Raw genomic sequence first — 18,141 nt, 5'->3', positions numbered from 1 at the left:
AAGGGTCGATACTTCTTTGTCCAAGCCCCGACGGAGGGAGAGAGAATGCCGCAGACGTTTCGAGTATCGAAACAGACAAGCACCCCTTCGACTTGTCGATAACCACCCCGCGAAACGCCCGTGTTCCCCGTAACGGAAACATATTGGCGGCTCGCGGCAGAGAACATTAATCGATACGGTTTAGATATTTCGATTTATAAGGAGAGAAGAAGAGAAAGTCGAAGTAAAATCGATGGAACGGTTTCAAGCAGCTCGTTCATCGACTTCCTACCGGGGGGATATTACTGCCGCTACCCCTGCAGTTGTTTCTCGTGTTTGATCATCTCGAGCACCCCGTTTCTCATCTCGGAGACCACTTCCCGCTCGGTCAGGCCCAGTCGCCGTCTGTTGCTGATGTCGTAGACGCCTCCTATGCTCTCCGAGTGCTCGCCTCTGGTCCCTCTTATCTGAATATTCCATCGTTCAAATGTTTTATACGAATTCGTAATTGATCGCAGGCTTAATGAATTTTAAGTTCTATTTGATATGCTCCGGTGCATTCGTTTGATGCACTGCGCGATTATACGGGACGAGCTTCGATCGTGTTGCTAATAATCGTGATCACTGGCGTCACGGGACACTAATCGAAATTTGTAGAACTGATAATTTACAATTGATAAATTCGCGGGTTCGTGTCAACCTGCGTGCAAATAATTGGGCAGTCATTGTCGTGCGCGTGTTTTTCTTTTTCCTTTCGAGGCTCTTGGATTACTATACATCGATACCTATGCCGATTCAGTGATCTTAGGGGAGCAGTATGTAACGTGTATGTAATATCACGTTGAACGAGAAGGAAATAAAATTACGTTGAAAAATTATGATGGATCACTGTGTAAGTATCGTATCAATTTGCATACCACTATTTTTAGGAATAGTATAAATACTGTCACGCAAAGGCTACCTATGCGAATATTATATATATGCACCTACTCTGTTTGGTGTTCTTCTATTTAACTTTTTGGCAAAGAAGATGAATATATTATCACAGGTCAGTGAACTGAAATTAAAACAGACTACCTGTCTAATTAAAGAGAATTAAAATAAATTGCTCTATGTAAATACATAAGATACAAATATTAATATACGTAGTATCTTATATACATCTAATCTCAGTGTGCCAAGGAAATGTGGAGCTACTTATGCAAATATAACAAAATAATGCTTCGTTGATAATTCGCTACTCGCTACGACGTTAATAATAACTGGGATACTATGTCTGCTGCGATTAGTGCTAACTGCCTCCCAGCTACTTAGGTTATTTCACTGAACTTACGCTGTTTCAACGGTTAAGCAACAATTGCGCACAATGCTACTCCTGGGGATATTACCTCTGGCTAATAAATCTACTAATCTACCCGTCCATGTATATGTATATATACACATATATCGACAGGGGGAATATCTATCAGCTGAATTCAGAATGCTTAAGTGCAGCTTAAACACTATGGAATAAACGTTTATTCAAGACAGTTTGCCAAGCAGCGATATTTCAGTCGCATAATTTATCCAGCGAATAATTATTCGTTCTCCGTTAGAAATTATTCCAGCCATGTTATTCCAATAACTTTTCGTCCCTCCGCGTGTCACGTGCATTTTATATGGAATAATTTCCCGAAAATGACTTCGCAATTGTTTTGAATAATGGCACGTTTAACGTGCGAGCGAATAACCGGTCCGATCGAAATTTTGCTAAATTCTACACTAAGGAACGTTCACAGGTGCATTTGTTCGTGTGCAATTACGTATGAACGTTTTCATGGCTAATTAACACCGATTGTATATTACGCGGATTGTAACGATAAGAAATGGCGGGAATAAAATACGAAGCAAACGGCACGGAAGAGTCGTGATATACGGGACAAGAATGATGATAAAATAGGGAAACAAAAATATCGATTACGCGTAATTTATAATCGCGATTTTGATTTGCAATGCAATTTAATAAAATCGCTCCCGACAGTCGTTTCATTGTAACGTTTAACGTAATGTTTAATGTAACAGCTCACACGTAGTAGCGCCACGGCAAGTTGAAAATTCGAGCGAATTAAATCCATCGAAATTAGTATCAAGGGAGAAGCGAAAATTTGAAATTTTACAGGGCAGTTAACGAACAAATAATTAATTATACATTCCTCGCGTGCGGTCGCGCTCATTTCTCCAGCTGAAAGTGAAAATTTAACAATCTACTATGATTTCCGAGGCAGACTCAGTGACGAGGAATATCACGGAATCCGGAAACTCGGTATGAACGTATATTTTGTCCTATCTCCAATTTTTCCTCCTTTAACACTAGAACTACCAACCCAATGAAAATGACTGGTCCCAGAATTTTCCTTTTTGCAATCACCGAACGCATACACCTGCTTTAAGAATAAAATTGGTATCACCTCGTATTAAGAAAGAACTGTAATAAATATATTCACTTATATTCATCGTACCGCTGAAATTACTATAATCTGTGCACGTTATAGTTAGGTACCCATTAAAGATCGGTAGTTCCAGTGTTAATTCGTATTAAAGGATGGAACAATTTCATACATTTCTATCTTCATTGAGACACGATTGACTGAAAAATATTTATTACTGACTGTTGAAAATGTACTTGGAAACTATATATTTTAAATAATTGTTTAAATAAATAATACGATTTGAGTAATTTGTGAGAAGAAATGGAATTATAATCATAGCATGATTTTGTAAGAATCTTATTGTTCTCACCTTTTGTGACAAAATTTAATGATATCGAATATTATTTATGATATTTATAATAGTTTTTTAATTAGCACCATTTCTTTTCCCATTACGTATCTTCCCAGATAAAGACAATTTTTCAAAATTCGGGATATGGGTGAGAATTATTTTACAGAATCGCGTAAAGGAGAATATGATAAGCACACGATGTTCATCGATGATCTTCAAGAGTGGCTACGATAAAATCAATCCACGCCGAATTAACAATCCAAATTCCGCCATTGTCTGGGGCACAAAGGTAAACCGTATTCCGGGAAACTTGAAGCCTGGAACGAAGTTTCTTCAAAGTGAAATTTCGAAAGCGGCGCACGCCTCGCGGCTGGGAACCGCTCGACGCGCATTTTTCCCCGCTCGATATTTGCTGCGAAGCGTCAGGCATATTTTGTCACTCTTAATCGCGCCATGGTTACCGACGGAATGGCAGCGAAATTTAATAAAACCGCGTTGCCCGTCCGGACGGCGAAAAAATGGAAAAAAAAAAGAAAAAAGGAAGAAAAAATACGGGAATAAAAAACAAACAATAAAGGTGGAAATGAAAAATGGGAAAAAGGAAAGTAAATAAGTCCGCGAGACCTGTGAAACTTGTGGAATTGGTTTGGTGGGTGAGAGACGGACGAGTGTGGATGAGTAAGGATATTTGTTTCGCGTGCGAGAGGACAATCTTATGGTCGGAATGTTCGGTGATTCTTATGGGAAGAAGATATACAACCAACAGAGAGAAAGAGAGAGAGAGAGAGAGTAGGTTAAATTTTTAGAAAACAAAAATACATGCACGCGAAACTGAAATTTTCTCGCTTAAGTCCAAAGGAAGACCGCCATGTTGGTTTTGGTACTTTTGAAAGGTAATTATATATTAATTCGTATTAATTTATGGTGATTCTTATGGGAAGAAGATATACAACCAACAGAGAGAAAGAGAGAGAGAGAGAGAGTAGGTTAAATTTTTAGAAAACAAAAATACATGCACGCGAAACTGAAATTTTCTCGCTTAAGTCCAAAGGAAGACCGCCATGTTGGTTTTGGTACTTTTGAAAGGTAATTATATATTAATTCGTATTAATTTATGGTGATTCTTATGGAAAAAAGATATACAACCAGTAGAGAGAGAGAAAGAAACAGAGAGAGAGAGAGAGTAGGTTAAATTTTTAGAAAACAAAAATACATGCACGCGAAACTGAAATTTTCTCGCTTAAGTTCAAAGGAAGACCGCCATGTTGGTTTTGGTACTTTTGAAAGCGAATTATAAATTAATTCGTATTAATTTATACTAAAAAAATATTCGAAAGATGGAGAAATATAGCGTGGACGAATTATAATTATTAACTTCGTATATTTATTTTGCGATCGATAATAATATTTTATAATTGTACGTTATCGATCAATTTAATGTGTATTTATATACCGTGCAACTGTGTATTTATATGATTCGTGGATTTTTAATTTTCTTCTCTTGTTTCGTCGATACACTTTTCCCTTTTCGCCGGCGAACAGCGAAGATCAAATATTTTCCTCGCAAGCGGAATATTCATAACCGGTTGTTTGTACGTTCCTGTACGCAACTATGGTTTACGTTGTATGCACTCGGGATTTGTATAAGCATCATCGCCGCTGTTCGGTCAATAACGCGAAGGATATAAATATTTCCTACGAACGATTAACATTGATCCGGCGTGTTACTTGTTGCGTTTCGTTTCATTAGCATATCGACGGTGAGCGACGATTCGGCATCGATAATCGCGTAGAACTTGCGAAATTATTTACTCGTTTGCTTCGCTCGAGATTTGCTACTTTGAACTCTCGCGTAAATCGTTTGACGTTGAACGAATTTTTTTTTTTTTTGTTTTAACTCGAAATCTGCGACATCTCGTGGATAGGTTTTATTTAAAACCAGTTGTTTCGTCGCAACGTTTTATTTTTTGATACTATCATCGGTTTAAAGGCATTTCGATATTGTATTTATCGGAAAAATAATTAAACATTCTTGGCGTAGAAGTGAGAACAATTGACTGGCTGGAACGACTGAAATATCGCGTTTTTATGGAAACAAATATTCTTGAAACTTTGATCTATAACACTGTTCGACAAATTTTAACTAGTTCCCTAATCTGTAATATTCATTAGGTGATTTTTACAGAGCTTACATTCGTGGATATTAATTTATAATCAAAATTACTCTATCACTGGCAGTTTCCGAAAAATGTGAATTCCTTTAAAGAGGCACGATTCTTGGCTAAAATTAAGTACTACGTAAAGAGTGAACACGTAAAGAGGTTCAAATAACGAATTAAAATTGTTAATAACAAATTGCTCAAAGCATAACTTTATAATAAAAACGAAAAAATTAGGAAATTCTTGGTTGGTGCAGAAAACGCGTCATTATTGACAAAATTGGCAATGACCATGACTTTTCGTCAATCTTCGGTGGATCGACAGCTATATATAGATCACGCAATCGCTTACAACCTCTTTAGCATGTTTCTCCCTGGACTGGACGGATCTACCCCACTGGGCCTGGGTGGTGGTGCGAAGAGGGTGGCCAACGGTCAAGGGTAAGTGGTCAATACTATATATATATGTTTTCTGTATGCATAATTCGTTCATTTCAGTTGCGTGCCGTGACTTTTATATTAACTTTTATTTGTTCGCGTTTTCTATATATTTTTTTAATCCTAATTTATATGGGAAATTAGAGTCATTAGAGTCTTTTGAAATGAAAACTGTCGGTGTTGTGAAAGTAGGGTATTAAAATTTAGTATACCGATCCGAATTCCCTTTTATAAGACACGATGTTCATTGTAAGGCCCCTAAGGCCCCTCTATGCATAGCCACCTCCGGTATATAGTGAGACCTAGTAATTGGAATCGTTTTGATACCAAGCAAAGAACTAAGCTAAAAATTTAAGATATTTCGTATCTATTGTAAATTTTCAAAGTTCTTTTTAAACTTTGTCAATTTTTTGAAATTCTGCGTGACAAAGCAATTTTGATTATTCTGAGAAAAATAAACTCTACAAGAACTACCCAATGTACAGCAAATGTACCCAATGTGATTAAATGTCTGAAATTATATCAATACGTACGAAGTTTTTCGAAAATCGTAAATAAGTTAGATATATATATATCTGAGACGTATCAAGTCTAAAAGAGGCAAAGAAAATTCAAGGATCCTTCTGTTCAGCCTTCCACAAGAAGAAAAACACGCGCCACTGGATTCCAAGCTGAGACGTTAATTAAAATTTCACAGCCTTACCCAATTACCAAATTTTTAATTGAAATAAAAAAATTTGTAGTTTCAACTAAGAAAGCTATTCGAATTCCACCATTTGTACACCAATTAACCCTCGCGTCGCAGAAAAAATCTGCAAGTTAAAATCTTAATTAAAAAATTCCCAATTTTCTTCATTGAATTCTCAAATTTGAAATAAGAAATATTCGCAAATAAAAATATCAACATTTCCGAGTGGAAAAATTATTCGCATTCTCATCCTCGAGTTACTACAAAATTCCTAAGAGACCTTAATTATCCCGAGACCTTAATTAAAAAATTCCCAAATCTTCTCCATCGAATTCTCCAATTTAAAAATAAAAAACAAAATGGAAGAGATTGAAATAAAAAGAAAATTACCGGGGTTGGGCAAAATGCGAGCTCGTGAGCGATTGAAGGCGGGAGAGATGAAAGATAGGGGTTGAAATCCTCTCACCTGAAGATTGTACATGTTCGCGATTTTTTCGAACTTGGCGTAATCCTCGCTCAATTTGGGGAACCGGGCATGAACGGAGGCTCTGATGGTTGTTCCCAGGTTGGTCGGGCAGAATGTGAGGAAGCCGAACCGTTGGTGCCGCGAGAATTGTATTTTCTTGCCGACTTCGGTAACCGCTTTAACAAGCCTGGAGTACACGGACGACAGGTTACCACCCTTCTCCATCGATATCAGACGCATGTGATCCTCTTCGTTGCACCAGACAAGGAAAGCTTTTGCCTCGTTAAAAAATATTCCTCTGCCTGGAAATCCGATAGCAAGCGCGTCAGAGGGTGAGAAGAGGGTCGGCAAAGGGGTTGTTTCGTTTTCGTTCAAAGTTTCGAAGGCGAGACTGTGTGAAATTTCGTGGTAATTGTTTCGTTGACATTGCTCGTGGGTATGTATTGGTTGGAAGATGGGGTGCTTGTGAACAGGTAAGTGTACTCCACGGACTCAACCTATTTGTTTCAAACTCATTGCCAAGAGACGCATTTGAACGTTCTGGATATCCGAATTTGGTAATATGAGTTTTGCAATGGTACAGAAATTATTGTTAATTCGACTATTAACATTGGAGAGAGTGAAAAGTGTTTGTGTAAAGAGGTAAGTTTGAAAGTTTGCTTTGTATTATTCGATGAGGAGGGGGATATTTGTAAGATTTTGAAAATTACAAGCCTACTGAAAAATTGAAAATTTAATTATTGATTTAGAAAGGAGATATTAGGAATATTATAGAAAGAGTAGGTTTAATCCAGAAGAAATATTTCTTCGTATAATAAATTACACGAAACTTGTATTTACAGAAATACGAGAGGACCATCAAAAATTATTCGAAATGTAAAAACTATTTTTTATAACTCACTGTCATGAAGTACGATACAGAAATAATATAATTTATTCACAGAATATGTCGTTCTTCTAATTTATTTTCGATTCTATAATACTCCCAAAAAACAAAACAAAAATTCTATACAAATTTAATAAATCTTTTTATAAATCGTTCGAAGTACTTTCTAATGGAGAAAACTCAATATCTAAATGACTAATCCACCCGTTTATGAAACTGTTCTTACAAGTGCCATTTTTATCCCCTTTTTCCGTATATCTTTTCGTCCATGATTTACAGAGGAGAAATCCAGTGTCGATTTAAAGATAATCGAAAGTGGTTCGGTTACACTGCACCACATTGCGTTTCCATTTGCCTCGAGCAACGCGGAATTGAATTATTAATGTACCATTCTGGCTGCGACGCGCGCGGCCATGTTTACGAAGAAAAGCGCAAGAAAACCAGGAGACTGTGCTTGGAATAGCAAATTTTCCTTCCGAATCTCTATACCACGGGTTTCAATGTCTCCATAAAGTGCGAAAAATGAAAAATTCGCAACGAGTGTTGACGACTATGAAATTAGGACCACTCTGGAAGCTAACTCAAAAATTTGATTTGCAGGTAAAAGATTTTATCGACACTTGGTACTATATTAATCCTGAATCCGAGATTTAAAACGAATATTATAGATATTTCGAAAATAAAAATTCGACGAAATTATTAGGGGTATTTTCTGGCAATAGAATTTACGTAAAATTGAAAAGGAGTAAAATTCGTGAGTTATTTCGTGAAGCTCGTTTGCTTGAATTTCAGCTTCGTTTTACGAGTAATAGCAGCGTTTGATACGAATTCTTTTTATGAAGGAATTATATACATGGGCATTTTTATTCAAGAAACGTTCACTCCTTCGTGCAGACTGCAATAATGTTTATCAGATTATTATTAGCTGCCTTTCTGAGCGATATAACACACGGAGGTACGGTTCACGTAGTATTGGTATGAATTTGAACGACATTTTCAGCTGCTTATAACGCAACAGTGTCAGCATTTCAAAGGGAAAAGCTGGAAGTTGCACCCTTATCCAAATTTAACTTGTGACATTTTTCGTATAAATCAGCCTCTACATATCGTGGGGAAACTGTGGAAGAGCATCGAATTTTATAAATATAGAGCCAACCTTTGCTTTGATGTGTAACAAATCATTTTCACCTCGAGAAGGTCGACTTCTTTTCTTAGCTGCTTAACCCATAGTAACCTAATGTCGATAATGATACTATTAAACGAGAGAGCAATAGATGAAACGAATGTTGAGCGTCTTTGAAAAATTTTGAAACGAGAAACGAAATTTCCGAATTTGAGAAGACTGGACAAAGATGAAATTTTGTGGGATCTGTATACTTCCAAATTATAAAATATATTGCAAATGAAATGTACTATCACACCACATGTACGAAAATATATTGAAACAATTAATAATAGATGCTTAAAAATTTCCGATAAAATATCAAATAAAATATTCCTTTTTGGGAAACTGAAGATTTTTATAACCACACTCCAATCTTTTAAACTACTATATTTTGATAATTAATCACATAATACTACTCTAACAATGTGTTACTTATATTATTTCATATAGTCTAAATTTTTCCTCCCATAAATTAAAATTAATTTCCAATTTTCCTTTTATCTCAACATTCACGAATGGACGTAAAATAGCAAATAGTAAGTTACAAAAGAGATGTACTACCTACTCCAATCTACCTAAAAAAAAAATAGAAACATATATTTCATTTTAATAATCTCAAAAACTATCAGAAAAATATCTGTCCATTTTCGACAACAAATTTCTCGAAAAAGGGAAATAAATTCGTCCCATTTACGAAACGCCATTTCGAACAACGAACTAATAATAACGTGACAGAAGATTGCGACAGCCCTGTGCACCCTTTAGTCTCGCAAGTGTAAAGCGACTCGCTGCACCCCTATATAGGTTCAAGGCGTCGATGTTTACCAGATTTTCGCGTTAAAGGGGGAAGCTCCGATTAAAATCGTTCCCGTCTCTATACTCGTGGTAATATGAAACAGAATGCAAGCGTTCGTAACACGATTCCACGGGGAACGTGCGCTGAAAGGGAGAAAAATAATTTGATCGAACAGGGAGAAACAGTTCGTAAATAACAAGCAACGGTGGTCAGTCGCAAAGGCAATCTGTTATTAGCGGGGTTCAAAGAAACAAAGGCGACAGTTGGCTGTGCAATGACAGCCGAAAGGGACGAATGAAATGTTCGATTATATTCGTTTGGAACAGGGGATGAAGGAACCTCTGGGATAACCCGCTATGCATACGCGTCAAAGGGATGATCGCATTGTTTAAAGAAGATCGGATCATATTCCAAACTTTCACATAAACAGTCGTAAAAGTTCTACTATATCTTGGTCGTGAATAAATTATTAATCATGTACTAGGAAAACAGGCTTTGCCTTGGTCGATTGACGATTGGAATATCAAAGGGGTGAAAATGGTTTCAGGTATTTTAAATTTACATTTTCTGAGGAGACGACTTTGGACAAAATTTTCACTCTTGTTGAGATACAAACATGGTTATCTATACCTATTTACCTTCATGATTCCACTTCGATTATTATCATCTATGTAGTATGTTTAGCTATTCAGTGTAGTTTTAGTGATAAGGATTAGAATTCCAACACCCTAAACATTGCCTCTCTTATGTTCATTATGTCCTTGTTATACTATAGAATTTTTCCATCCATTATTGTCCACGTTCTAATATCCTAGACATGTCATAGAATTTTTACATATGATACCATTTTTGTACCGTCAACATGGGCACAGAGTGTCTCATACTATTTTCTTAGCAATCCCTATTCTAGCAAGAACTGTTCTATCAAAATATGTGTAATTCGAGAGTCAAAGACTCACTCGATGGGAAACAAAATTAAGAAAATTCGTGGAAAATAGCTCATGGCCTAAGGTGGGTAGACAAAGTTAGAAATTAACCGTCACGATACATTGTGATGTCTGCGGTTTATGATAACATAAGCGGTAATTACGAAGACAGGGAACCGGTTAAAAGGCAATAAGTTACGTTGACGAAGTATTCAAGATAAGAGGAGGAGACCTCTTTGGTTAGCTTTGAAAACTCCCTTCGAATGGCTGATTCTCCCTTGTACATGGCCTAGCCTCTTTAATATCCCTTAACCCTTTTGAGCCGTTTAATCTCGGCAGCAAAGAGATTTCCCAAGGCCATCGTGATGAAAATCGCTAATGCAAATTCACTTAATCACGGGACCCCTAGCCGACTCTCTGGCTAGCTATGGACCGCAAGGCGGCCATTGCTTGTCCGCGTTCTCGGTTTGCGTTCCGATTCAACCGACCAAATAACCCCGAAACCCCGTGAAAAATCGCCATGGTGTTTCACGGTAAATAGTGCGCCATCTCGCGTCTATTAAGCCTGATACTAAATTTTCCCGTGGCTCTTGAAACTTCGAGTGACACCGTACGATGACATGTCACGGTGTTGTCTAGGGACATTTAACTTTCAAAATTTTGAATAAAACCACGAGGAATGAGAACGAGACTTTCGTGTCAGGAGATGAAAACTAGTTTGCCAATTTTATTGGCATAATAGAGAGACATTTCCGAGAGGCATATTTATGGGGATAAATATATAGCTGATTATTTTAGGTGACAGAATTAATGATGGGAATGGTTTAGGAGAATACATTACAATAATTGGCCTGAATTTGGGAAATATGGAAATATTGGAAAATATTTCAACCTTAATTCATATTTTATAGGTATGTCTCCAACGTGATATAAAAATCAGATGAGAAACGCTATATCGAATATCGCATAAAAATAATTAATGCGTCATTTTCTCTTGAAATTTCGATACAAATTAATTCGCATAGTAAATGCTTGAATTATAGATATACCATAAATATTATAGTTATTACCATTTGTTGGATGGACAGGACCCCGAGACGAGTCTTCATTGGTGATAGAAGCAACCACAGTAGAACACAACATAACCAAAGTTAACTATTTTTCTCAACCAATAACAAAAACTAATTACAAATATCTCGTAATATAAACGACAGTCTCATTGTTCCTATAACGAATTCAGAATCACGAACAGCAATTCCACTGAGTCTACTGATTAATGACGTTGAGGTTACGTGGTTCGAAAGACGAAATTCACTCAAGTTAACGAAACTATGCACTTCGTTGCTAGTTATATGGTCAACTGCAGTCTTTGGTTTATTCGAGTTCGGCAAAGATAAATATAATGCAAATAAAATATAAACAACACGCACTGCACCGTGCAAACACTCGCGACGCTCTGCCACGAGGCCCCGGGGTTTACACGCACGGCCCAAAGTCTCTCTCACTCGCCAATCCTCCGCCAGACGGCGCTGGCAGCGCAGTCTCGTTTGAACAGATATTTCTTTTTTCTTTAAATCAACCTTCGCCCTTCCATGATTTATACCACGAAACGATTCATTTTTAAGGATGATCGATCGAAAAACCAGTGAAAAATATCGAATTGTTTTCATACGAGCAATAAAATCGAGGTGAAAATCAACAGACAGCTGGACCGGTCGTGACACTCGTCAAGCCGCCATTTCGCTAACCCGTCCAACGCCGGGGTTCCCCTAATCCCAGAAACTTTTGGCTTAATCTTCGTTTAAACTTGAACCGCCCAATTTCGAGCATTCGGCTTACCGTGGATTAATGTTTTCAAACGAGCTGAAGGAACTTCCGGCATTGTAATTGAATGTTTTAAGCGAGCTGCGAGGACCCTTAATCGGCAGAGCAAGACGTGTCAGACTTTGTCGCGAAAAATCAATCGAGCGATTATGATCTCGGTACGAGGCATTTAAGATCGTTGAAAATTAGCCCTTAATACATTCGAAACTTAAATAATAGAGAAAATATCGAAACATTATTAAAATACTAATAATTTACTAATTATTAACGTCATTAATCCCGCGTCTGAAATCAAGATGGCAGTATATCATTGAATCGATTATACTTGGCTAATAATAATTTCATTCGTGGTTCAGCATAAATTACAAATATAAAAATCGATGGAACTATTTTCGAAAACTTTGATTTACTATTGTATAATTTACTCGTGCTGAGTCAGCTGTCAGAGTATAGAAAGGCTATTGATCTCTTGCCTTCGAAATTTTATGTTAATCGATCACGAGGACGAAGATTCCATGTGACTACAAAATGGGACCAGTTATCCTAATTCGTAACATGTCACTGTCCAACGAGGTAGCAGAAAGTGGCAACAAGATTAATATTTAATCATGCTGTGAGTGCAACAGTGGTCTGAGCCAAGAATAAAGGCATTAGCTCGTCGATAGTCGCGGTTTTAATTCGCGAAGACAGGATTAAACGAAGGAAAAATCGGTCGGCAAACGAATGGAAGGTTAAAAAGACGAGATGGGAGATACTTAAAAGTAATTTGAAGTTTAAAGCTCACTGAGGACGAAGATTATGGGAATTGCTTCGTGAACGATTCCGGATTATTTCGAATTCGCTCACCTCGATTCTTGTTATACAACTTCTGTTATATTAGTCGGGTACACGTGAAAATGTTTCCCGGTTTTTCCACTGCTCCTGCTAGTTTCTCGCAAAATCCCGAGGAGACTCTACGAGGTCAAAGTTTTATTCCAGAGGACATTTCGTATGCTTGGATCTAGTACATAGCAATCCTGGATAGCAAATATAGAAAGGATATCGATAATGTAAGAAACTTCTGTAATAGCAAAGGCACACCGAACGCTGCTGGGAACTAACATTTTTTAGGATGATTTAAGTATGTCAATATCGGGAGTAATTTTTGTTGTTCAGAAGAGTTCACAAGTTCGCAAGTAGGACTTTCGCAAGTAGGACTCACGACCCTAAGTTGGATAGATACACACGTGTACGTTATCATACTAATGTATGCAATCTATAGCTACGTATGTGATATGAACTTTCGATCACAGCTTCAAGAAACATGACACAGGCGATGAAGGACTTGGACTTGGATCAAGCTGGTTCGATTAAAATTTATCTCGATTAATTGTTGACTTTAAATTTCGAATTTCAAATTTAATTTTAAACTCCTGGAAGTCTTCTGTATTTTCTTTTCTTTTCTGAATCTAGGTATATTAGAAAATAATATTATATTATATTATTATAATAATAATATACTATTAGAGAAAATATTCTTTCGTTCCCATCGGAGATTCTCGCAGATAAATTCGGCTGTTAAGAAATTACTGCATTACTCAATCACGCGACACAGAAATGTGCTGTCGACCGAACTTGTGAAAAGACTCCTCAAGGAAATGTACATTTCGACGCAACCAGTCTCGTAGATCCTCATTCAACGAGCATGTCAGTCTCGAAGTCCTTTCCAGAGATAGTACAATAGTCTCATAGCTCGTTCCTTGAAGTACATACATCAGTTTCACATATCTACTCCTAGAGCAGAGAGCAGCCTCACGGTAGACGTCAATCAATAAATCGATAATCAATAAATAAATTCGCGATTCGAACACCCTCATTTAGAAATAGCCTGGGCATAAAATAGAAGACGAATTAATCTGACGTCGGAATTAAAAATTTTGTACTTCTAGCGATACAGGAATATCATGAAATGACTCGTTGCATTGAATTATAACATAATTAACCTCGTATCAAAATCCATCGCTTACGACGTTAAGTAAGAATCAGACTTCCCTAGTCACCGAGATTCTTCTGTCACCTAAAAATAATACAGATTGGATCACCTAGCGTTAAAGCCTCAGAAATCTCTCCAGTATTTCCATCGCCGACAGAAAATCTGTAAATCAGGAAATCGACGTCGTGAGCAGCCAAACCTCGTAATATTCAGAATCACTTGGACGAATTGCAGCATGATAGAAATAGCTGTTGAACATCGAATCTAGCTAGATCCACCATAGACATATAAAAAGGAAAAATGGGATTTTCCACGCTAAAGAGACCCGAGCAGGCCGAGAATTAACTTAAGAATAACCGGAAAAGCATTCGAGCAGAAACCTTATAGCTAGCCTATAGAGACATATAAAGGGAACGGACAAAGGAAGCTAATAATTCCAGGCAAATATCCGTGCGAAGCACCGAATTTGCTGCTAGCTAGCGATCTAATTACCGACACGCGAAGGGCGCAGCTGGCTGAAAGCGTGGTAAAATAAAATTAAAAGTTACGACTCCATCAGACTCATTAATCTGCGTCCCGTGGAGCCGGGGCATCGTCGAGTCGCTCTTCGAGGATGCAGTGGCCACAACAAGATTCGACGCCGGTGACGCAAGGTTGGTGGGTGGAGAACTAGAGTAGGGATTGGAACGATCCGTGGAACGATAAATTTCGAACAGTTTTAAAGGGTATCTCGATCGATGTGTTAAAGTTTGAAGAAAGTTGGCCGAGCGATGTAGGTGGGGAACGATCATTACTCACCGGTTGGCCAGAACCTATTGGCGTTGGCTGCCTCTAAAAATCGATCGCCCTCCTTGAACAGAAAGTGATCGTCTATCAGTTGTTGTTGCGTCTCCTTGTCCATCGCGATCAGGCTGTAATAAGTCCCTTTCAGTTCACCGTCTAACGAGCTCAAGGCTTGCTGCACCTGTAACGAGAAAGAAAAAGAGGAACTGAGTGTCAGTTGAAAAAGGGTTAGCGAAAGAGATTCACGGGGTAAACAGATTAGATCCTGGCTGTTTTTGCACTGGCAATTTATATAGTCGCCTCTGCTCCAGCCATCTGGCCCGACAAAGAGGATGAAACGCGATTAGAAAAAGCAATTATACGCCTTAACGAAACGAGAGGATTTTCCAGCTAGCAGAAATCAATTAGCTACGTGCACATTGTTCGCCTTGATTTTAACTCTACCAACGAGTGAACCAACCGTGCACCGTAAAGACATCGACCTTGTTCTCTCGCACTCTCTTTTCTCTCTTTCCTCTCTTCACGCTAGATTTTCGTTTTCGCTCGTTTGTTGACGCGTTGACGAATCGAGCTAGGTGTACTGGGCTAACTCGAGGGTTTACCCCGTTCGCTTTCTGTTCCCGTTTGGGAAGCAGAGTTGGCTGAGAAATGAGTTTCGAGAGGAATCTGTTTATCGATGCATCTGATGGAATAGAGAAATTTAGTTTTAAATGGGAAGATCTTATTTGTATGCGTTGCTGTTGAACACAACGGTGAACATAATTTGTGCAACGGAAGAAGAAGGAAGATACTTTTCCACTCGTAGCGACGTCAAGGGTCCAGAGTCAATGGGGGCCTGGTTTATGTCTTTACGACCACCCCCCATGACTCGCGGACCATGACACGTGGGCCAGGGCTGGAGAAAGTGCAGTTCGTTGGCGATCAGAATGCGATTTGAACCATTTTCCCTAGAGCGACACGGTTTTCTCGGAAAAGGCCTCCTCGTGCATAATAAGCTCTGACAAAATCCGACACAGTGCTTTCCGCTTATTTAATCCCTCGCGATATCTCTTCAAATCAATGTCTAAAGATCCAACGGTGTGATTTAACGGTATAATACTATTCTATAAAAGAAGGTAGACTATCATAGAAACTTCCAAATGTGTTTCCTCCTGCTGCACATTTCTCTCCCAATCTCAGAACGCTCGTCACTTACATCTCGCCCATTGTCCCGCGACTGTTCGTTGAAAAGAACCATCGAAAAATCCCCCTCGACCACTACCATGCAAAACAAGAAAGGCTCAGCGATCCCCCTTTCAGCCAGCGTTAAAACCCGGAGATCTCCGTTCATATTACAATAGACCATTCGATGCTGTCGTTACCTTTGCCTCCAGGTTTCTATAGTGAGCCTCGGTCATGGTGGGATTTAACGGATATCCGTTGACCGACCTGGCGCAACGAATCCTCGTCGAGATCACGAAGCGTCCCTCGGGATCCAGATCGCCTAGCTGCTCAGGCTCACCCCAGTCCAGGTCCGGGTGAACGTCGGTGGACGTGAAATCACCGTGATATTCCTCGATCACGGGATCGAACAGGGCGGCGAACACGTCGTAAGCGTGTTGATCAGGCGCGTACAAGCCGACGTTGGAGTCAGGGTTCTTTAGACCAGATTGGATCACGTCCATCAAAGTGGAGCCGGCGTTGGTTAGGCGACACTTCAGCATATCGAACACCTGCTGCGTTAAGTGTTTCTTCAGCAGCGACTTGCTATCGATCTTCGCGAACTCGGAGTAGGCCTGCTCGAGGGCCTTCACACGCTCGTCGCTCGGGCTCATGAAGCCTGGCATCGTCTTCTTCTCGCAGGCGCACAGACGTTTGTCGCACATCTTGGGGGTTAGCAGTTTGCGCTGGGGCTGCAGATACGCGATGACGGATTTGCTTCTGAAAATGGTTTTGGGGAATCAGTATGAGAGGCTGGAATTACGCCTTTGGGGACTGCCCCGGGGAATAATCTCGGTTTTATCGTTCTTCTCAGTTTTAACATGGTAATTTAAGAACGCCGGCCCCGCGAACCGGGTAATCAAATTTTTCCCAACATTCGCCAACTTTCTGCCTCGGTGTGAATGCGAACGTGATTTACGAGGACTATAGGTAGCAAGTATTATGTTCCTTGGTTTAAGCTCCTGATCTCGAGTAAAGGGAAAGGTAAACGAATATATCGTTACCGATGAGCTTTCAAGTTTCGTGTACAGAGAAGATGTTTTCGAAGGGGAAAGTCAAAAAGATAAATCGTTGTCCACGAGTTTATAAGTATTGGAATATTTTGGTAATTTCTTACTCGCTATATAAATTTCTATCGACACTCGCGAGAGGAGAAAGAATAAAGCTTCGTGTCGTTATTAAACGAACATAGTTCGCGAATATTTTTGCGAAGGACCAAAATTGAAATACCCGACAGGAATAAAGGCGTTACAGCAAACTTTTAAGATACATAGAGAATATTCCATACGATCAAAGTATTCGTTAATAATTCATCGGTAACTGGAGATACGAATTCTATCAAACGACACCCAACTTCTTACCCATCCAAAATTCTTCAAGCTTCAAATCCTTGGACCATTCCCTACTTCCAAATACAAATATATCCAAATTTTTCTAGTTATTTGAACTTCGGATTTGAATATCCCTCAAAAGAATCTAGGAAAAATTATTCACGCTTTCGTAATAATTACCCCTAAATTCTCGAACCATTCCCTAACCGCAAATACAAAAATAACATAATCACCTAAATTCTTCCAATTTTAAATTCGAATATTCTTCAAAAGGGTATAACAAAAATTTAACCACACTTTCGTATCAATTATTCCTAAATCTTCAAACCTCTGAAAACTCTTCCAATTTTAGATTTGAATATTCCTCAAAAGAATCCAAGAAAAATTAATCACGCTTTCGTAATAATTACTCCTAAATTCCCAAACCCAAAAATAACAAAATTTTCCAAATTTCTTCAATTTTAAATTGAAATATCCCTCATAGGAACCCAACAAGGATGGCACATTTATAACAACAATACTACCAAGACGGGTGCAACGAATCAAAAACGAAACTTCGATAACCCAGAATGGAAATTCGCACGAAGAAAATAAAATGGCGGTCGCGTGTTGCCCGCTGCTCGTGTATATTCCATACCGTTTGTTCCAACCTCTCGTCAACCGATTTATCCTCCTCATCCCTGCTCTTCCGTCCTCTAACCGTGATCCTCCTTACGAATTCAAAGGCGGACTAAAAAGCATGGAAAAATCGAGTCTCAGACGTTCGGA

At 38.6% G+C, this 18,141-nt stretch overlaps 1 protein-coding gene across 1 annotated transcript in view; it reads right to left on the bottom strand.

Moving 5' to 3' along the window:
* Positions 1-278: 278 nt before the first annotated feature.
* Positions 279-18,141, bottom strand: part of LOC108553432 (arginine kinase) — a 49,932-nt gene continuing 32,069 nt past the window's right edge. The window contains exons 2-5 of the mRNA XM_017908322.1: positions 16,204-16,762; positions 14,858-15,023; positions 6,491-6,792; positions 279-446 (exon numbers count right to left, since the gene is read on the bottom strand). Coding sequence (XP_017763811.1) covers positions 291-446; positions 6,491-6,792; positions 14,858-15,023; positions 16,204-16,762 — 1,183 coding nt within the window. The 3' untranslated portion in view covers positions 279-290. The remainder of the gene's footprint in view (positions 447-6,490; positions 6,793-14,857; positions 15,024-16,203; positions 16,763-18,141) is intronic.

Source organism: Eufriesea mexicana, unplaced genomic scaffold, assembly GCF_001483705.2.
Source record: "Eufriesea mexicana isolate 0111107269 unplaced genomic scaffold, ASM148370v2 scaffold10389, whole genome shotgun sequence".
NCBI lineage: Eukaryota > Metazoa > Arthropoda > Insecta > Hymenoptera > Apidae > Eufriesea > Eufriesea mexicana.
This window is presented reverse-complemented; position numbering and strand designations above follow the sequence as displayed.